The sequence below is a fragment of the Acanthopagrus latus genome, chromosome 17, assembly GCF_904848185.1.
Source record: "Acanthopagrus latus isolate v.2019 chromosome 17, fAcaLat1.1, whole genome shotgun sequence".
In the NCBI taxonomy this organism is placed as follows: domain Eukaryota; kingdom Metazoa; phylum Chordata; class Actinopteri; order Spariformes; family Sparidae; genus Acanthopagrus; species Acanthopagrus latus.
This window is the reverse complement of record NC_051055.1, coordinates 25009190-25032208: the sequence shown is the minus strand read 5'-3', so window position 1 is coordinate 25032208 and position 23019 is coordinate 25009190. Positions and strand designations below refer to the sequence as shown.

Genomic DNA, 23019 nt, shown 5'->3' with positions numbered 1-23019 from the left:
CCAGTGTCTTTATATAAGATGTGGCGTGAGAAGATTTGTGCCTCAGAAAAAATTACAGTAGATCAAGAAAGTTCAGTTACAAAACAAACACCTGGCAAGACGGGACATGACCTTGTCAGTCAGGCTAATGTTTACACTATTTGAGGAAAGACAGGTGTGTGTGTGAAAAATGGATATTACTGAGGAGACCTGAGGCTTAATGCACTTCTCTGGCTCGTCCGGTCCGTTCAGGTAAATCCTGCTCTCTGCCTACGTATTAACAACCTGCCGCCTCCACTGACACACCTTTAATTTGACTACAAGGGAGGGAACTGAGCAAACAGTCCGATAAAATGAGGACAGGAGTGCAGAGAGAGAGTGTGTATTGTTCTATATCATGGCGCTCTAAGCCTAAGCAAATCCAGAGCACAATAGTTGAGAGAAAGCAGAACAAGAGGGGCTGGTCACTGCTCACCCTGCGCCGAGAGCGGCCGGTCGCTGAGTTTGCGATGCGAGCTCCGTCGTCGGGGCAAACTGACGGACTCGGAGCACGGCTCCTACAAAATAAAACGACACAACGCAAGTATGAGACGTGAGACAAACGTAACAACTTCATCTTTCTGCTATCAGGTGATGAAATGATTAGTCTATATTAAAAAGGCTGTACACTGTGAAGCTTTGGTATCAGTGCTTAGAAAAAGACTTATAGGAAAAGTTCATCCAAAAAAATTAACAGCTCATCAAGTGTCTAGAAGATCCATAATAATCCCAAACTGACTTGAGAAGCATAGCCACCCCTCGAGTTTCAGACCCAACTTCAGACGGGGTGTCTGCTAAAGCTTTCAGCTGAGCAGCTACAGTGAAGACTTCGGTTTTAAAAGCGTGTAAGTAACTCCAGCCCATTTTCCATCGGCATGGTGGTGAGTAGATAATGACTGACTTTTAATTTATGGGTGAACTTTTCCTTTAAGCTTTAACAGCCTCCAGCCTCTAAACCTTGAACATCTGCTTGTTTTCTTCAAAATCTATCACAATAAACAGAGAATCTTTGCGTTTTGGCCTGTTGGTTGGACAAAACTCGACATTTTAAGTGTTCACCTTGGACTCCTTTAAGAAAATAAAAGGCAGATTAACTGTTCGTTTAAAAAAATGATTAGTCTTATTGTAAGCAGGCTGTATCCATGGCGACACGGTGCATACCTGAGGAGGCTTGTGTACGGTCAGAGGGGAGAGCGACATCATGCAGGGGGCTGAGCTGGTGATGTTCGACCAATCCGTGAGCGGCTTCTTCTCTTTGAGAACCTGTAGGACCAGATTGAATGTCATCAGTAACGCATCTGATTGATGTCAGACTGTGGCAAATTTGGCACAAACAGACTGCAATCTTCCCGCGTCGCGTCGCCTCATTTAAACAAAGACAGTGACTGATGAAAGCTGCGGCGCCTCACATACCACATGTGGCTGAGAATGAGAGCTCGTCTTCCAGGGGAGATCGTAATGAGTTAAAAAATTATCATTCCCTCAGTATCTTCGCCTCCAACCCTCCCTCCCAGCTTGACTCACAAACACATGAGCAATTCAGCCGCCACATGCAGTCCACAGTTTAACCCTTATCTGTCTCTTCAACAGGAAATGGTTGGACGGTTACAGATCTTAAGTCACTGTCTTCTTCTGACACTGTGTAAACATTCAAGAGTAAAATCCATTACCAGTCTTATAATCCTCTTGATACATTCTGACTAATTCTTAACCTACCAACTCCCCAAAATCTGTTTTCTCTCAGACACAGCTATCCACATCCAGCATGCAGTCATATCGCAGTCACACACACTTGGGTCATGCTGTCTTGTCCCTCTCTCCTCCTCTGTGCTGCCACTCCCTTCTGCCCTCCCTCCAGCTGTTCCCATTCTCTTCACTTTAGAAGAGCCGAACAGCTGAACGTGACGGCAGCTTTCTGACACACATCACTCTAACGCCTCTCAGCCATGCAGATCAATTTAAGCTCTTCTTTTCTGTTTTTTTAAAATTTTTATTTATTTTTGTAGCTTACCACCCGCTGCGAGGATGTGAAACTTCTCCCAGCTCGCCGTCTCTCCTTCTCACACATCCACACACATGTACACACACACACACTGACAAACGCCGCTCCCTCCCTCACACTGCTCACTCCTCCCCTCTCTTGTCCTTCCCCTCCCTACAGCTTGAGTTAAGCTCTCTCTCTCTCTCTCTCTCTCTCCATGTCTGATTTGCTTTTTCCTCGTGCGGCTCTCCTCATTTCAGCCGGAGCTGCTGTAAGTCTGATCAAAGGCGAACCGCTGGCCGTGTGATAAAGTCACCACGCAGCTTAATTAGTGACTGAGTAAATCACATACTTTGGAACAGTGTGTATTCATAATAAACACTGATAACACGTGGTGGTGTGAGCTGTCGTCCAAATGTTAGCCAATGAAAAATCGCTGGATGTTTTTAATAGAAGGAAAAAATTAACACCCTACAGCTGAGTCTAATATCAAACATTATTCACACTACAGGGAATTAATGCAGAGGAATATCATAAGAAGAACTGCAATCTGTTGCATACACAAGTTTTGGTCACTATTCAGATCATTTGTCTCTTCCAGCAGCCATCTAACATGAAAACTTTTACCCCCCCACCCCATCTGCACCGTGAATCATGGGAAACACGTCTTGGGTCGTGGTCATTGATTGCCCTCTACTTTTTACGAGGCAGGAGTCTGTTTAAAATGAGACGTTTTAAAAAGTTTTATCATGTAAACAATAAAATGTGTTCCATTTTACAATGCAGGGTAAAAATAAATCCCATTCGACATTTGGAAAATGCTACAAAATGGAAAACAGACAGGAACTGTTGCAGTATCACGGTGCTACAGCTGGGCGACATGGCCTTGTATTTTTATAGACTTTATCGTGAAACACAATATATACCACAAGATGTTCACAATCAAATATCACAATAGCTTTTGACCTCAATATCAATATTGCAATTTGCATACTGCAATTTTAGTGATGATTATTGGTACTTTTACAAATTATTAACACAGCAAAATAGGAAAATGGGAAGTAGAAGTCTGTTAAGTTCAGAAAATGACATCGCTTGACTGTAGTGGAGCCTTTAAAACCAGAAGACAACACTTATGCGTGCACATCGGAAACCTAAGATCATATACAGTCTCATATCACTAAACAATCTCCCAGCCCCCCATCATACGATGTTCTGTATATTTACTCATTATAACCTAAAGTAGTCGGCGCTTTAAAACCACATTTTCTGATTTTCTGGCCACTTGAGGGCAGTGCAACAAGCTTTACATGCAACATGAACATAATATCACCCTTTCAAATGAGCAATTGTCTCTTTATAAGGTACAAAGTAATCTGTTCATCATTACACAACACAGCACAACGAAATGAAAGCTGTCAACTACACAAATTACACATTCAGCAGACACAGCAGAGCAGCATTATCACTTATTTGGTGTTTGTGGTGTTTCGGGCTGTCTGATAAATTTAAGTCCGATGTTCAAAAATGTCAAACATGGAAACTGAATCAGAGCGGCATCTCACTCTAGCAGTTATTTTCTTTAGTCTTGTAATGCTGTTATCATATGAAAGAATCAAACATTTTAAAAGGGTGTAAACACTTTTATATTGTGTGTGAACTATGTAATTGCTTATGCAAAGAACATTGTGATTGGTTCAATAGTAAATACAGAATTTAGACACTGCATTTGTAAATGTATAAAGTGTTTTCCTCCAGTAGTTTGTTGGAAATTCACATTTTTAAAAGTACACTGACACAATTACTGTATCTAATGTAAACCAGCAACATATTTGGTTGCATTCTGGTGATTTCTGAGAGCAGAATATGTTTATACATTTTAGATTTTGAATCCAGACATTCAACTAAAGTGCAAAGGAATCCACAGTTGCCAACTTTAGTTAACATGTGTTGGTCTCCAGCAGTTTGAATGTCAAACATGTATAAGGCTTCGAAGACAGACAAATTAATGAACCAATCACCGTGATGTGACAGTGCTCAGTATCATTAATCCCTCTTACCGTTTGAGTCGTGTGGACCAGGTCTCTCTTCTCTTTCCTCAGGGCGTTCAGCTCCCTCTCCTTCTCCCTCTCCATCTCCTTCAGCTGTCTCTCCAACTGCTGCACTCGCTCCTGACAATTCACAACATAATTCCCATCAGCGTGGACCGACACGCGACTTCTTCTCCTCAGAAGAAGTCTTGTTTGCTGTATCTGATTCATCTGGCCGGTCTGGGTTTACTTAATCTTCATTATGAGGTGATGTCATGTTGGGTAAATATCCCCCCCCTCCGCCCGATGTGTTGCCTGTTGGGTGCAGTGTGAGCAAATGTGGGGTCGGATTGAGACACAATGCAAATCAAACATCTAATTTGCAAGTTAATGGGTGGCACGAGAGGGACACGTGACAACAGGGCTGAAAGCAACTCGAAGAAGTGATGGACCGACGCAGGGAGCTGATGTGACACAGTGACAGACGGTGCAGAGCTGAACTGTCATCTGCAGCTGAGTCAACCACCGTCGCTCTCGCACAATCCCCCTCTTCATCCCCTCACTCTGCACTCCTCCTCTTACATACTCCGGCTAACTGAGGAACAAGTCTTTATTATTTACACCATCTGTCTATTGTCTGCACTCATATGTTCTTGTGGAAGTTGAAACTTCCTGTGTGAGGATGTAAACAAACATCCACCCGGAAAGCTTATACAGTTGTTCTCAGAAAATCTTTGGATATAGTGAAGGAATTAGAAATCATTTCCATACGTGCGTTTCAGAGGATGTTTCACTGAACGTACCCCCCTTCTGACTTTTATTAAAGCACCACCACAAGGTTGACATTTGTGGTTTTGAGAGAAATATCTCAACTTTTGGATGGATCGACATCTCGTTGGATCCCAGCTGCAGCTCAAACAAAGAGTCAATCAAAAGAAACTTAACTGCCAACTATTCTTCTTCAAATGTCACTCAAAGACAATTATCATAAATCACCCCGAGCAATGTTTTCTGCACAACATATACACCGACACTGACAGATCTGGGATAGGCCAATATCAGCTCATCATACCAGGCAACTGATACAAACTTGATCCTCTGATTTTTTATTCCAGCACCATCATCAAGTCAAAAACCAACCACCCAATAAACAGACACAGGTGAGAACACGACCCGCTTGGCAGAAGTAACAATGTTGTGGTCAATGAATCACTAGCGAAACAAAAGACACACTAGAGCGCCAGTGTCTCAACAGTTGGCGCCCTCAGTGCGGTTTGAATTTAAGATTCATCCTGCAGGTCCCGACATGTTCCAGGACTCAGATGATCGTGTGAATCCTAATCTGAAGAGTTCCCATAATTGCCCAATGTCTCCTTACAAAGCCACAGAGTGAATTTAAAAAAATGTAAGGCGAGAAGTGCTTCCTGGTCGGGTTTAAGTGTGTTAGAGGAACTCTTTGGATAAGAGCAGGTAGACAAAAAAAAAAAAAGAAGAAAAATCACGTGAAAACTCCAAAGACATTTTCTCTGTAATTATTCAGTACTGTTTGCTATTTTCCCATCATGCTCGTGTTAGACCTTAAAAACCAACGTGACACGATTCGGCATCGAGCAGTCTCCACGGTGCAGCTTGCTCCCACTGTGAAGGCTCGACGTCGAAACGTGTCCAAGTCATGATGAAATGTATCGATGAAATGAGAGTGCCTTTGAGTTTTCTTGTGATTTTTACGTCTGCAGAATGAATTGTTACAAAATGCCAATCACTATCTTGGCTTGCACACGTCACTGGTCGCTCTACTGTCTCTCTGCGTTTTAGAGTACCTGTTCTGGCGCGTCCAATCAAGCCTGCTCTATTCAAACATTAACTGTCTGGCCAATCACAGGCCTCGTTCATGCACGCTGTTTCTCTAAAACAGGTTTTAGGCTTTATGTGAAATCCCAGAGAAACCCTTTTCATTTAGCTACATGATATGGTGGCATTATCGCTGGTTTTGACCTAAATTGTATTTGGGAAGATACACCTATTTCATGAGTTTCTGTGAGTAACGTGATAAAAATGTTTAATCTCTTTATTGAACAAAATAACCCTGATTACAGTATCACAAGCCATGACAACATAGCCTCGCCACAAAACCTTCCAAATCCCCTCATGGATCTTATCTTTAAATCTTACTCACTGTGTCTTTGCTGCTCTGCGTTCCCTCTGACTGATCTTTGATTTCTCTCTCTCATGGTGGCCTCTGATGTAATTAAGCTTGCTGTATAGAGTCATGTGATGGTGGGAGTCAGGTTAAGAGTTCATGTTTGGTGTTTGTGGCGGCGGGGGTGCAAGTCTCAACCTGCAATGGCATATATGGTCTGTGACAGGATGGGAGAGTGAGCGTACGTCGTGCAAAAATAGTATCTGAGCAAGATTTGTTTGATCAATGCCAACGACTCTGTGATTAGTGAAGGAGGAGCTCAGAGTTGTGGCCTCACAGCTCACTCTCTGGTCAGCGCTCTACTTATTTTAACCCTGAAAAGAAGAAAAATTAATTTCAGGAGCTCACAGCTGGAGGACGGTGGCAAACATTTCAGTCACAAACGATAGAACAAAAAAAGCCGCTGCAGACGTCTGCTCTGACGGCTCGTCTTACTACTGTCACAGTCATGAATATACAGATTTCTTTTCAGATTTTATATGGTGGCACATGGACGATACAGCAGTCAGTTGCTCCTACAAATTTCATACCATTATGCAAACCTGTATTGTAATGACCCATAATTTACCTCATACCTTGTGAACCTTGTTCCCACAAATATAGTGGAACCAACATGGCGCTGAGCTTGTGGTGCTCAGAGCACTGAAAATATACATTTCAACAGCAAAGTCTCGTTCCAGAGATCCTGACCTGGTTACTCAAGATAATCCACAACTGTTTGTTGTATCGAACTCTGCCTTCTGCGGTGACACAGAAAGAAAATAGTTCCAACCTGAACCTGCTCACAACCAGGTCATGATTTCTAGAAAAAGACATGGTTGTTCAGTTTCTTTAAATGTATTTTCTTTGCACTCTGAGCACCACAAGCTGAGTGACATCTAGTTCCATTATATTTAAGAGAAGGCAGACATCTCCAAAACTCAGCAGCTCACATCAAAACAATCTAAATGGACAAATCTAAGGCACAATGTATATGCATGTATGTCCATGGGGTCGACTAAATAACAGAAACACCTGACACCTGCAGGTTTTTTGGGTCGAATTTCATCATGTAGATGTTTTTGCACTTTTTGCATTCCATTCTACTGGACTGTGACTTTTCCTGTTATTTTGTCCACCTGCCCCATTCACAAGCCTGACGTCATAATTCTGTACTAAGGGGAAGTTTGTGCGAGGGGTTAATCCCACGCTCGCCTGCAGCATGAGGCACATGACACACAGATAAGCCGGAGAAACCCGTGTAGCACGACGGGAGCAGCTGTGAAATTCTCAGGAAAGATTCCTTCTGAGACTTGTTGTTTACCTGCGCAGTGTTGACCATGTGCTGCTGACATGAGATTTCCTTCTCCACCTCCCCTTCGCTCCCTCCCTCCATCTCTTTGTCCGCCGTGCTCTCGTCCTCCTCCTCGTCGATGCCGGCCTCCTTCTCCAGAACACTGAACTCCCAGTCCTCGAAGGCCCGAACTGCCGCTTCCATCGCCTCCTTCTCCTGCAATGAAGACAGAGGAATCAGACTAATATAACAGCAGCTGATTTCATTTTATACTGCAGTCTTTATAAATATTGGATAACAAACTTATAATTAGACTTCGTTTGTATGTTTAAACTGCTCTCTGATTTTGTCACATTGGTAGTTCTCTTCTCTCAGTCTGTTGTTCAACTGATCTCTCAATGTATAATATTGTTTTCTCAAAGACAGACTGTAGTTAAGGAACTAAAATCATTTTAGAAAGTACAGTTGGTTTCATGTTTTGACATTTTGCAGCTTTTGCAAACCTTAAGATCGACAGGTTGAGTAGGAGAAGGCCGACAAAATCAGGATTAAGTGTCCCGCACGCTGTCGACTTCACTTGCAATCAAGTTTAATGAGAACAACGTTTCGGTACTTAGACATTCGTTAGGTTATCTGATAACCACATCACCACACTCATCAGGTTATCTGATAAGCTGATAAAGGTCTAAGTACCAAAACGTTGTTGCCATCAAACTTAATTGCAAGTGAAGTGGACAGCGTGCAGAAGTCTTTTTCATGGAATTTTGTATCAAAATGGTGCAAACTCCGAGCTAGTTTCTGTATTTGCTGTCCTAATATTACATAAAGTAAATTTCTTCCACAGATTGGCAACAGCAGTTTGTTGTTTCTGGTCATCCCTGTGGACAAAAATGAGCATCACCGCCTCCGGCCAGACAGACCTTCTGATCTAGCTATTTTGAAAAAATAATTTTGCTATTTAAACAGGAACAAGGATGCCTGGCAGCGAGGTAATGTGTCTGTCGTACGATCTTCTCACTGATTGCTTTATTTATTTCGTAGGTCATATAAGAGGCTTCACTGTCAAAATGAGACGTTTCACAACCAGAGAAAAGTTCTATTTATGTTAACGACAGCTGCTATTTTAAAAGAAAAATTCCAGACGTTTTCTTTTTTTTTTTTTTTTTACTTCCATACCAGATGAGTTTCTCTGCCATAAGCTGCAGATTTTGCCTCAAGACAGAAGATATAAGAATCAAAGACATCAGAAAAAAACTTTGTGGAATTTGTATTTTTTGGTATTTTGTCAGTATAAGCAGTGGTTTTAATGCTTCAATGCCAAAATGATCTTTAAGAACATTTCTTAAATGTACCAGTGCAGGTGAGGGTAAAAACCTTTACAGCCTCATTGCTACATAACTGAAATACCTGTTCTTCTCATCTTAGGTTAACTCTTTGTGTTTGACTCTGTGACAAACAAGTTTCTAGAAGACCTCTTCAAATAAATCTGACATGTCGCAACATAAAGTGGCGACCTGCCTCTGGACTGCACCAAACCTGTCCTCAAACATAATATATGCTTTGTGCGCTTGTGTGTCATCTCCTGACACACTGACACATCAGGTCGAACAGGTACGGAACAATCACACTTTGTGCAACCAAAAAGACAAAAACAAGGTTACGTATAGGTGTCAGGAGCCAGCGGCGGTATCATTTGTGGTTTTATCTGTCTCTGCCAAGAACAAATAACAATTTATTAGATTGGCAGCCGTTCCTTAGCAAGCAAGTTCAGATAGATTTTGGAGCCGTCCTCGAAATGTTTGGTGACATCCGTGTGGCCACGTTTCATAATGCAAGATTCACACCCTGCACCGTCTCCAAAGCAGGACGAAGACGCAGGCCATTTTTGTGCTGGTTTTGGCTGCTAATTGAAACATTTAAAATCTAATATATTTTGTATATAGATAACATCGTCTAGAGTTTTATAACCAGATGTGGGTGGAGGCATATCTGTCAGATTCCAGATGTACTGCTCAGATGTGTTGTCGGGTTTTCTGACACAACGTTATGAAGACTTGATGCTGTACGAGACAGAGTATAACCGCCTGATGAAGTGAATTTTGTGTATTTTGTATCTTATTTTATGACTCCTGATGGCTCCACTCTGGCCTGACAGCACAGAAACAGAGGCCTAATGCAAGATATTGTTTTATGAGAGCTTTTAAACCATCACACACAACGATAGAATAGATTTTATAGACTTATCTGACATGAGAAGACTCCCAACAACTACTTTCTTTCACAGTGTTTCAAAACTGATACAGTGTACTATGATGTTATTAGGTGGGAGACGGGGAACGATTCTTTCTCTTTCACACTACAGGTTTAGTTTCACCTTGTGCGGCTGCAGACTCAGACTTGTTGTGGCATCTAGTGAGACTGCCTCTGAGAGTTTAAGTTGAAGTGACCAGTGTTAAATGTTGAGTCTATCCTTGGCCGCTCACCTGCTGCAGCTGCAGTTTTAGCTGTTCTCTCTGGCTCTCTGGCTGACCGGGGATCAGTTTCTCCTTCTCCTCACACCTCGTCTTCAGCGCCTCAACCCTGCGTCTCTCCTCCTCCAGACGCTCTCGCTCCTGTAGTTCATACACGGCAAGAAAAGGGGTGAAGCAAGAGCAGGTCATCAGCTAACATTTAAAACAAAAACACTTTTCAGAGTGGATAAAAAAAAAGTCAGCAACAGATCAGATTCACAACCATATTATCAACAGATCTGGTTCTTAACGACCACAGACATCTAATTCAAACTGGCTCTACTCCAACATTCACTGCACGGGAAGTGACTTATCATCGACTCCATCTCGTGTTGATGTTTGTGGAACATTTACTGAGCCCACACCTTTCTTCTTATGAAATCCCCCAGGCCAGCTTCTTCTGTTGTGACTGCGATGTTCCCGTTAAACTATTTGAACGTTATATCAACACTATCAGTCTTCTTTGTCTCCAAGGAAAGGAGAAATTCAGTTGGTCGTGAATCGTGACACAACACCGCAAATCATCGCATCAAACATCACAAACGCAGCGGATACAAAGTGTAACCGCTGTAAAACAAAACACATTTATCTTATTACACAATACCTTTCCTCTGTCGGTGTGTGTGCGCCGCTCCGTCCGTCTGCTCTCCAGCTGTAGAGCCTGCAGCCTCTGTGTGTGTCTGTGCAGCTGCTTCTTCTCCGTCTGCAGCTCACCCTGCAGCAGGGCGATCTCCAGCTGCAGCTGAAGGGACAGCAGACGCAGCCGAGCTGATTCATATTGGCCAGACATTGAGCAAGTCACAGATATGCATTCCTTCACCGTGACCGAGTCGGTGTTTGGAAAGATTTAAATGTGCGGACCTCAGCAGAGACAATAGAAATTTTTTTGTGTGTGTTTTCTTGCTAATTTGCTGCAGCTTCAGTGGAACCAGAACAACCTGATGACCAACAGATGGTGAACTTACTTATTAATACATTCCTGAGCTGCAACTTAGTTTTTTCCATATTGATTCATCTGCAGATTATTTTTCAATGAATCGATTAATCATTAATTTATTCATGAAACATCACAAAATAACGATAAGAGTTTTTCTGAGCCCAAAGTGAGTTTTCTTTTTAAATCAATTGATTACTTTTTTATTTAATTTTTATTTAAGAGCAAATAAACCCATGACAATATGATGTCATACATAAACATCAATGAACAAAAGACATTAAGCATCGTGGGAACGCGGGAGTTATATCTACGTGACTCAGACAGACGTATTCACAGACGATATCATGTTTTAAAGTTTGGTTCACATTATGTTAAGACTCATCCGCTGACTTCCCTCTGCACTCTCTCCCAGAAGTTATAGCGACAGACAGCTAAATAAACACACCATCACTTACAGATTTACACATTTTTCTGGGTTTGAAAATTTGCTAGATATATTTCCGAGAATGCAAGTTAACTAGTCCTTTTAGACACTTTAATACAATGAGATGAGATGTTACATCATTCATCTTCAAATGTGGCCACATTCACCTAACTTGCTCACCTCTATCTTCAGTTCCTCCTTCTTTTGGTCGATATCTGTGATTCGCCGTTGGAGCATTGAGACTGACGGCACAACCCTCAGTGAGCCCGATTCCAGCTTTTTAATGCAGGACTGGCAGAAACGGGAGGAAGAAGGAGACCAAGTCACCACAAACAAGCTTTTACAACAGTAGACAGTCTAGAAATGTGGGCTGATGATTCACTGGTGCAACATTTCTTTCTTCTTACCACCACCGCTTTGTTTGGCATTACAGAGCCAACTCACTCCATCATCACCACCAGCTTCATCTCATTCACTCACCTTCTCGCTTTCCGTGCTGCTGCTCTCCGTATCCGACTCCGCCCCTGAGGAGGCGGGACTTTGCCCTCCGGCCACTCTGCTGATCCACGGCGGCCGCATCCCTTGCTGCCACTGGCTCCTGGTGCTCTCCATGTTGTGTTGGGGCATTTCTGAAGGCCGAGACAGGGGAGGCAGTTAATGAGAGCTACTCGGCAGGGGGGGGGGGGGACTTTGCTGGTTATTGTGGTAATCTAATCTGCTGCACGGCTGAAGGCGCATCACAGATCAGGTGACAGTTCACAGCTGAGTAGTACTGAAAAACACAGAAATCCGCCCCCGCTGCCCGGCTTCCAGACAGCGGTGTGCGATGCAGAAAACACCCAGCAGGGAAGAGGAAGCAATAGTGAAAGAGACGGGAGAGTTCAGGATGTGGTGTGATGGTTTGTGGTTGTGTTTCAGGGTCCCTCTCCTAGTGATGGACTCAGTGAGGACACAAGCGTGATAAATAATAGTCTTTTCTGTCGGAGGTTTTTGATGTGCATCAGCAGCGAGACAGAAGATGAATGGAACCAGAACAATCAAGACAAAGCACCCACGAAAATGAAAGTTGGAGCACATCAGAATGGACTTTGAAGTACTTTCATGTTGTACTTTTTTTGTTCCGTCTGTCACATTTACACGAACATATATCATTACATAGTGTTGACACTGCTTTACATCAAAGGCTTCCCAACATCTGGGAACATGTCAACCTAAAGGCCGACATTATCCCGGTCCCTTTATTCTATTTTGGCCTTTTGTCCTCTACTGTGTGGCCTCTTTTTTTTTAAAAAACACACATGCTTACAGAATCACACAGACCAAAACCAATTTGTGGGAAAATACTTTTCACTCCTATTGTCCAACCTTTTTCCCACCATCTTCCCCTCGCCCTCCGTGCCCTCCCTCTCTCTTTGTAGCCAGACCTTATTAGGCTGCAGGGAATGCAGCGCAGGGAGATAAATATACAGCTGAGATATGAGCGAAGGCTTCCAAACAGCGACTGGCACACTGACATCGAGGGGGGAGCTGGACGAGGGGGAGGCATGGATGGACGGATGAAGAAAAGAGAAAATCGACAGGAAATGGAGTCTAAGATGTCAAAGGCCTGTGTGTTGTTACCAGAAATGCACTAAAAATGTGCAACAAGGAGCTTCAGATTTCACAAAGGAAAAACTTAAACTATCTCTCAACTATCTCTCGACATTTTTAATACATCATAATCACCAGTGGCGAAGAATTGTTTCACTTTTGAAAAAAAGTCAAATCTAGATCTGATCCTAATGAGACTTTCATAAGAGGTTTTTAATACTCTAAATGACTGATGATGAAATAGATAAAAAGTATAAAACTTTGCCTGAATCAAATCAACAACCAAGATAAAGAGTTAAATAAAACACTAAAGTTTAAATTCCATTTTCGCTTTCAGGACTGACGAGTATGTCACAGATGTGAAAGTAAAGAAAACAACCGTATCTGTGGTCCATGACTCATGCAATGTTCCATCTCACATACAGTAAAGTTTATGATACAGATACACCAGGTCCCATGACAGGAGAGCTCACAGTGTTATTTTCATCAGAGTAGACCAAACCTTTGACGTTAGAGGGCCAAAAATTAAACTTGTAATTTGTTGTATTCAGAGCTGTCAAAATATAAGATTTTCACTAAAAGATTATAATGGCCAAATGAATTCATTGTAACAATATCATTTTGCTATCTACAGACAGTGTAGGGAGGTGAAGAGAGTCTGAAACCACTTTTTAAGCAAAGTCTATCGACCTCTCAGTTACTAGTGAACAGGCAAGCGGATGAACTTGTAAAGAATAATGCACAATAAAATAATTCCTTTCATGCCGTCACTGCTTAATGATGTTCTTCAAGTTTCACTGAATGTTATTAAAGTGGAAAATGTTGAAGACTGTGACTGATTTCTCCTGTTCTCCACCGGCCAGTAAAAGCTCTCAACTTCTAGGAAAAACATTAAAGAGAGAGCTTCCCACTCAGTGACTTTATCATCCAAACATCAGCACAAATGTTTGCAGTGTGACCTCCAGCTAAAGTCCATGCAGATACACTATCAACGCTGTGGAGCCGAGAGAGAGAGACAGAAAGAGAGAGTTGACACACAGTCGGGGAGTAAAGTTCAGGTTTTCAAACAGCAGTTTGTCAAATGCAATAAACAAAAGGTTCTCTCGACAAGAGAGAGTGAGACAGAAAGAGGAGCTCAAACTGTGGACGTGAGCTGTGATGATACGTCGACCGGAAGAACCTAGTGAACAACTATTTTAATAACGAGGCCAAAATGTCAAACACTAGCTGGCTCCAGCTTCTTCAATGTGATGATTTGTTGATTGACTTTCTCATTTATAATCGTAAATGAAGAGTCTTTGGGATCTGAACTAGAGCCCAAACGATACTCAATGATTGGGTCCAATACTGATACAACTTTTATGAAGCAAAGAATTACAATAGACTTACCGGCCAATGAAAAACACATTTTTTGCAGTGATCCCTCAAATGTTGTTATCAAGAACTTATTTTAACTTCACCGTATGTAAATGGCTGTAACATCAAACCTTCCTGGGAACCTAATAATTAAAAATGACCCCAAGCAGCTTTAACTGCATTATAATCTCTTAAAAAACAGCAAATACAGCGGTACTGATTAATAACGTATTATTTAAGTAAAATTTAGGACTGCTGGTTGGACAAAAGAAAAGCAATCTATAGACGTCACTTTGTGCTCTGGGAAATTGAGATGAGACATTTTAAACGATTAATTGTGAAAATAATCAGCAGATAAATCAATAAACAAAATAACCCTTAGTGACAGCCGTACTATGGAAAACAATTTAAAGTATATACAGAAAAATGAAAGAAACAAGCCGGAGTTCAGCCCGAGGGCCAGATCAAAGAACAAAACACAGTTCTGTTCCCGAAATAATTGGACTTGATTGCGGGGAGGGGATCGCCTCTGGAGAGTAAGATAGCAGAGGGCGAGCGAACAGAGACGCACTTCAGCATCGAGCGTGCATGTGTTTGTGTTTGTGTGGGTGTGTTTGTGTGCGAGTTATGTAATGACTACCCAGAGGTAACTCAATACTTAACTCCCAACTCTCAAACTGATCCCAGAAGACTTCAGGACTCAATCTGCAACACTGGTATCAGCAATAACCACGAATAGCTGATTCACCATAACACAAACACACACACACACACAGAGTCAGACCATGTATGTTCAGCAGCACGACACAATGATCTCACGTGACATATTGGCTCGTCATGTGCTCAAACCAGCAAAGGTCTTATCACTTCCTTTAACTCTGAATTCTCAGTTGTCGCCATTAATATCACTTGTTTGCTCTCAAATGATCCACAGAGGTCAGTAAATCAACAGTTTAAATTTACTGACGCAGAACACAAAAAAAGAGGGCTTTCGACACTTTCATTTTTAAAAGCAAAGATAATGAACCCAGCTTTCAACGGCGACAGTTTATCAACTGAGCGGTCAGAAACACACTAATGGATTTTATCTGGAACATTTTATAAGCTGCCATGTTGTTTGTTCCAAAACAGCAGACTTTTCAATAATCATCTGTAACTCTGGAGGCACATACAGTAAAGATTATGATCATTTATAAAGGAAGGTTAGAGCAACAGATGCAGAAGATATTACTTCATACCCCTGACATATACCAGTGAAATCAGCTGGCATGTAGTAAAGGGAAATAAGTCATTAAAAAACAATCATGATTAGGTTTTCATTGCACCCGAAACTTAGAACAGTGTTTGTTACGTCAGAATAAGACTTTTATATTTACAGGAGTGGGTCCTCCTCCACAGAGTCCTCCTTGTTGCACCGCCATGTTTCTACAGTAGCCATGAAAGGACAAACTAAACACTGACAAAGGAGGAGCTTTCACCTTTTTCTCATTTTCACAGCCAACACAGGTTCTTCAGCATGTTTTGGGGAAGGGAACCGTTTGACAGGCGCTAAACCCTAAGTTTGATCTCAGGATTCTCTCTTGCAAATCGGCGCCGCAACGAGGACAATCTGGTTAATTTTATGGTCTAACTTTTTGGGCTTGGTGTGCCACTGACCGCATCCAGATTTTAATTGTAAAATCCACCCCACGGCCTCATCCTCAACTGATGCTGACTCCGAGGAAACAACGTGAGGTATTTTATCCGTGCAGCTCTCAGCAGGCTCAAGAGGCTTATACAACTATTATTTACACATCAGAGTCTGTTTATAGCTCATGGGAAACACTACTGTATGTGTGAAGTCAGAGGAGTTCCCTGTTAAGTCATTGGTGTGAATTTCTTTTTTCAAACTTCCTCTTTCAGAAAGACATTAAAACAACTGTTTTCACAGACCGAATAGTACTCATTGTGGTGAGTAGACTGAACTTTAATATGGTTTATAGTGTCCCTGTGTACAACTCTACCACTGTCCTCTCAACATGTTAGTATGTCAGTCTATCTCTTGCCTACTGGCACTGAGACCAGGGCCAAAGCATATTTAAAGTTTGACTTATCTGCTGCTTAAAGCAAAAAGCAGAGTATACTGCAGCTTCCAAACGATGCAAACGATGCAAACACCCTCTGGGATGACCTTGTCCCTGCCAGGACCCCTCATCCGTGGGTGGCTAAAAGGAAAAGTGGGGCTAAGCATTGTGTACACAAAAACCATAAAGTCAACACTGACAACAGCAATATTCCACCAGCAACACGCAGGACAAAGGGGCTCTGACAGTGGCATGCTCTGTGTGGGTGTGAATGCCGTTTACAGCCTGTCACTATGCGTTCAACGCGAGGGCAGTATAGGAAAAACATGTCACACATGGAGCATGTGAGCTGAAGTGCCTTGTAAAGAGGGGAGCGGTGTACAATGCTGAATTAATCCGCAGAGGCCGAGCTCGGAGTCACTCTGAGTTCACTCAAATCGACTGCTGACTGATGACAAACAATGTTCTACTTATTGTCATAGACCTTTTTGTGGGTACTACTGTGATACAATATAAATAAATGTCAAAACAACAGTAGCTTCAAATGCAAACTGATGCAAGAAACAAACAGGAAACTAGGACAAAAATTTAGAAATGCAATAGGTAGAATTTACGATAAAAACACTCAATCATGTCCTAAAAAAGTGTGCAGAAATAACAGTTTTGACATTATGACATCTTTGTAGCATGTTGCAGAGATAACTACTGATGTTAGCATGCTAACCAGCTAGCCCCAGCCCGTCCCAATCCAAAGCTCCTGTGCTGATCACCGACACTCCCGTGGTCGCAGTCCAGACTGCTAGCTGCGCAGCTAACCGAGCTAAAGGTGGCGACACTTAGAGGGAGTTAGCGGTAACTATGGTGACATGCTGCCCACCACTTGTTTAGAGTAAACTTTAACAGATTACACCTTTGAAATACTGAAAAAAAAAAATACATAAAATTGAATAAAACCTTATAAATAATCAAAGCAAATAATGTTTAAAGCAGATGAATCAGCAGTCCACAATAAGAAAAACTTGATTTTCCAAGTTCAGTAAAAGCAGCCAGAATCCGCAACGTAATCCAACATAATCCTGAAGTACGCCGTGCCACAGGGGCCACATTAAGAAACAGTAGCAAACTTATCTAACGGGGTTAAAACACAGTAAGGGTCTTCACACGGCAGCGCACAGTAACCCAGAATTACAGAATAATATATCAATTACAACTTTTTCATCTTTAAATGAATGACTGGAAAAAAGGAACTTCTTTGAAGAGATTGTGAAGTGACCCACTTCTGACACGGACTAATCTCTGGGTTACTGTGCACTGCAATGTAAACAGTGGACAGGTGATGTGTGTTAGCTCTGTGGGCTGAAGCAGAAGGTCCAATATGGCACAATGTGAGGGGGACTGACCTCCACACAGACTTCATTTTCCTCAAAGCACTTATTTTCGAAAGAGACTGAAAAGTAAAAGATTAAAGTCTACTTCATCTGACTGTCATGTTAGGTTTACAGACTTGAAATATTTCCAGAGGATTAGTGAGTTGTGAAATCAGTCATTCTCACAACGACATACATTCAGTGCATTGTACTGTACAAATGCTGCATTGCCTTTAACACAGTGGCACGACACAGACCAGAAGAGCTTCTACGATCAAGACGACAAAATCCTTCTTTGGTTACTGTACGTGGTGTCCTCTCATCTGCAGAAGGCAAAAGATCAAAACCAGCTATTAGGCCGTGTGACCTGGTAGGGCAATTCACATGTTCGTTTTATTGACCACAATTGCAGGCTGTGGCTTCCATCAGACCAAATCTCCAGTCTTTCAAACTCTTGTGTTTAATAGCAGGCCTGACATCATCACATTGTCATCTCAGGCACACACATTTTCCAGAGAGCAGAAGTAATTTTCCTATTTTTATTGTCAAAGTGGAGATGCTGAAGTTCTTTGCTCTGGCATCGTCACACGTTGGCTCTCACCAAAGAAATGACGTTTGGTTGAAGGACACCCTTTATATGTGTGCATGCGTACATATGTTTAAATATGTATGTGCACACATTTAGAGGAAGCTGACATTTTTATGGACCTGTCCTACATTGGGGCAGAGAGCGTGCTGTCACTTGACAGATGAAATGCTGCGGACTCCCCGGCAGCGACCTCTGGACCTGCCGTGTGTGGCTCCTGCCGGCTCGGCGTCGAGGACTGGGAAGCTGTCGTCACAGCACAAGTTTGTGAGCAAGAAAAGCAGGTGAAGATGAGGGTGGTTTGTCACCCAGCTGTCAATGTGAGAAAAGTGACAAGCTCTGCCTGTCACATGGGTGGCAACGCATTGCGAGTGAAAACACTTACGCAGCCAGCTGAGCTCAGAGTCACATGTAAGAAAACACAGAGAGCACAGGCCTACCGGTATGTTGCCTGTATCAAGATCAACAAGTTAAACCACTTCAGCTCTGTAAAACAAACAGGTTGTGGTATTGGGGTCATTTCTGCGCTCATTCTGTTGTTTCGTGGCGGTTTTTATTTTTTACATTCCTGTGGAAAATTGGCTGAGGAGCTGATGTCAGTATGAAACGCTGTGCAGTGACTGTGATGGCAACTGTATGCGTGGAAGAAATGAGCCATTTAAAACGTCAGTGGTACATGTCAGGTTATGTTCAGTCCCACAGAGTCTAATGTCAGACTGTTCTCCAGATCTAAGCTTAAAGATCATCATCATCTCTTCCCTTCCTTGCCGATGGAGGAACGAGTTAAGTCTACCTCGTGCACAAAACATTTCTGGAGCTTCACAGCAGAGCAGCATTCTCCTGAACAACTGAAGTAGCCGAGGACCGAGAAATATAACATGGCTTCATACAGCTGGTCCAGGGTAAAGTGTCTGGAGAACCTGAGATCACAAATTGATTTGAAAAGACGTTATTTACACCCTCGACCTGCAGTTGACCTGACAGGTTGCACACTAAAGCTTCTAGTGTAGCAGTTACAGTGAAGATTTTAACTTAATAAATGTTTAAATAACTTTTTGGTATCAATTTTGGATCTCTGGAGACTTGAATTACACTGAAGTCCTCATCTGCTCCAGATGTTTAGGATGATGCTGCAATGCTGTTTTGCTCTGAAGCTCCAGAAATGACTTGCAAAACCTTCCCACCCAACTTTCCATCAGCATGAGGTTGAGTAGACTTAATAATAGCTTCATTTTCATTTCAGTTGAACTTTAAAAAGGCAAATTCTAAAGCAGATGAAACCGATACACCGGTTTGTGCACTAGCAGATGCCAAACCTGGGCATTGTTTCAAAAAGTCACAGCTGTCACAGCTGTTGAAGAACTTTGGATGAAAAAAAAAGTATGCTGACGCTTTCAGTGAACAAATCAGCATCTTGTACCACACGTCTTCTTCTCACTTCAAAAGAAATGCAAAAAGTTCTCGTCAAAATGAAAGGCACTCTGGGAAACGCAGAAAGTGGGTACATTAAAAAAATACACAAAAAAGAAAGAAAATGTTAATGCTCATTAAAAGCAGGCAATAACACAAATCATGTTTTAATTTGTTATTAAAAGCCAGCAAGGCTGGAAAACACAACAAGTCACATTACTGGATATCTTTAAAGGACGGACACCTGTGGATATTTCCAGATGTGTTGTGAGAAACCGCGGCCATTTTTCACAGGAAGTCGTGATCAAACCGCAAAGTTGTGAACATAACAAAACATTCGACTTCTCTGTAATCCTGCAGAAAAGTTCTCGGCGAACATTTATTCTGGGGGTTTGTGTTCGCCGACTTTATGCAGAAATATGAGATAATATACTTTTAAACAGTTAAAGAAAAGCATAGGTGTAGATAATAACATTACTTATGGCTAGATTTGATTTAGCTGCCTCATTTTCAGGGTGTCACGCAGGCTGGCTCAGCGTCACGGCACACTCAGACAGTTAGATACCTTTGCTGTCATACAAGAAAACATCCGCTGTCTGCAATAAATAACTCGAGCAGAGAGGTCTGAGGGACAGAGAGGCGTCCATTAAACTTTACATACATCTACCTGCCGCCTTTAACTCTCCCTACGCATCAGAAAATCTACTTAAATGGAGCAATGTAGTTAGACACAGCGAGAAAATCCATTATCAACTCCCATTTTGCTTCTGTGTGCAGCTCCTGGCATCGCTACAGGTTCGACTGCACCTACAGAGATTCCTTTGGCCTGAGTAAATCTCTGGGGAAATGTGATGCAAGAAAACAGAGATCCATTAATGACAGCTCAGGATGTCGGGCTCAGACACAGATTTGTACAAAGCAGGTCAAAACAAGGTGTGTGTAAGAGAGGGAGGAAGAGAGAGAGAGAACTCTCCGGGCAACAAACCCTCAATCTTACTCCTCGACCTACACTCCCACCCTCTCTGTTTACCCTGTAATGTGCTGATGGAGGGATAAAGAGCTCAGATATCTTGCGGTCACTGTAAACAAAGAGGAGGGGGACTCGTGTAAACTGAGGTTAGGTTTTTAGCTGAGAAAGTCTCACAGATAAGATGAATAATCTCAATTATTGTGGTGTATGTGTGTTTTCAGGCCAAAGGGTGGGACACAACATAAGAAGTACGACTCAATGAATCATGAGTATCTTTACAGTTGCAGCCACAGACAAGTTTCAAGCAAGAAGGTGGTTTCAGGTGGTGCATTCAACATCACCAGGAAGCTTTCTGTTGATTCCTCTTTTGTTATCAAAATAAAAAAGGTGCAGGATGATTAACAAGTAGTCAAATGAAGTCTAATAAAGAGAATTTAAAGTTCAAGTGTTAAGAAGCTTCACTTTAAAGTCACAGCTTCCATTTAAGGATATTTTTGAGAACATTTTTCTCTTGCATGGGAGGTTTTTGTCCGATATTTAGCGCACACCAGGAAACAGCACCAGAGCACAAAGCGTGTGTGTGTGTGTGTGTATTGTGAGAAGTGGAAACTCTCTCTACAGACACAACAAGACAACAAAAGACAGCCAGTCTTACCTGGACGGACGAGCTCCAGTCCTGGACGAAGACACTTGTCGGAGCTCCAACCTTCACAACATGCTGACGACGCCGGTTTGGAGCCAAACAGGAACAAAATCCTCACGTCACGTTTTTTTTCTTTCACTTTAAGTTTCTTCGAGCTCACCAGCTGTTTGTTTTTTGTTTGTTTTTTTTGTCTCTCTCAAAGTCTCACAACCACCTTAACTCCACTTTTCTGCTGGTGTTTTTCTTTATTGTCACCTTGTCCACCTGGTTTGATTCAATCCCTCCCGCGAGACATGACAGGTCCGGTGTGAGCTGCTGTCGGCGTCAACAGGTGAGGCTGGACTGGAAGCACGCGGAGGAGGAGGAGGAGGAGGAGGAAGAGGAGGCGGGAGGCGGGAGGCGACAGATACAAATGTCATGAACAAAAATAAAGTAAAAGGTACTATATCAGTCCAAACAAAGCTCACCGCCGACTCCTGTGCTGCAGTTCACACAGCAGCAGCAGCAGCAGTGAAAGTCCCGTTCAAGTTCCGCACCGAAATGGGATTTTCTATTCTGGGAACTGACGGGGCTTTCTCATTGTGGAGCGGCTCAACTAAAAGAGTCACCCAGGCAGGCTGCCAACCGCACAGCGAAGTTTAAAAAGGCCACTTAAATACTCTTCATGACGGCCTCCCCCACGGGAGTAGTTTTAATAATACAGTGATAAAGTGCAGGACACTGAACTAATGGGGTCAAAGTAGAGGAGGGGAGCTCAGGTCGGTCACAGAGGAGCAGAAGTCATCTGGTGACAAGTGAAGCATTAAAATATCTTGTAACTTATAACTAGTTTTGAGCTGTTAATATAAAGAGTCAGGGGCGGACTCAGGATTACTGAGGACCCGGGCCAAATTATGGAAAAGGCCACCAGCTACATGTGGTGGGGCACCAACATGCAGAAAGTTGTGAAGCCTTTAAAACCTGTTTAAGAGTAAAATAGTTTTATTATGCAAGCAAGATTTAAAGTATAATAACAGCACCAACAATATGAACTATTTAAAACGTCAGGTTCGGTGTCCACATTGCATTTTTTTTTTTTTTTTTTTTTTTTTGCGGAGAGCTGGGTTGAAGCGGTGTGCCAACAGAGAAAAGGCTGCACGATCATTTTTGACTGACATTAGATAACGATATGGTAACAGATGGCTAACGACATGGCTAATACACTTGCAACGCTTAGGATTGATAAAAGAAACCATCAACATTCAGCATACAGACAATCTGCTCCTGTTTCTGTTACAAGAGTTTCCATAAGATAAAAGTTCAGGATCAGGCCTCAGAGGAGGGTACCATATCTGGCATGGTGGCCACTCATGGTACTGCAGCTAAAGAAAATCTCCTGGGGCGCAAAAAGTATTTTCCCTAGTCATAGTTTTCAGTCCCGTGACCCGTGCACTTACCTGGAGGGCAAAACAGTAGAACGATAAGGCGGATCATACCTGACTTTGCATAGAGACCCGGCAAAATATGGAAAATTTCACAGTCCTTTAAAAGGAACGTATAGACATTAACTGCAAGTGTTGGGCATTTGTGATCCCTTACCTTATACTGTAGGCAGAATGAAAGCTTATAAAAATAGGGACAGTCACATGTATTCTCAATCTGGATGGTAAAGTATGCCACTG

General features: G+C 42.3%; 1 protein-coding gene across 2 annotated transcripts in view; it reads right to left on the bottom strand.

The window, feature by feature from the left end:
- The window catches only part of phldb3 (pleckstrin homology-like domain, family B, member 3), a 28715-nt gene extending 6739 nt beyond the window's left edge, over positions 1-21976 (bottom strand). The window contains exons 1-9 of one of the 2 annotated variants that reach the window (XM_037075788.1): positions 21371-21976; positions 11854-12002; positions 11554-11664; positions 10617-10754; positions 9986-10114; positions 7533-7718; positions 4060-4170; positions 1180-1281; positions 455-536 (exon numbers count right to left, since the gene is read on the bottom strand). In XM_037075788.1, the coding sequence (XP_036931683.1) occupies positions 455-536; positions 1180-1281; positions 4060-4170; positions 7533-7718; positions 9986-10114; positions 10617-10754; positions 11554-11664; positions 11854-12000 (1006 nt within the window). In that variant the 5' untranslated portion in view covers positions 12001-12002; positions 21371-21976. The remainder of the gene's footprint in view (positions 1-454; positions 537-1179; positions 1282-4059; positions 4171-7532; positions 7719-9985; positions 10115-10616; positions 10755-11553; positions 11665-11853; positions 12003-21370) is intronic. The other variant, XM_037075789.1, reaches the window with a different exon arrangement.
- Between the last annotated feature and the right edge of the window lie 1043 nt (positions 21977-23019).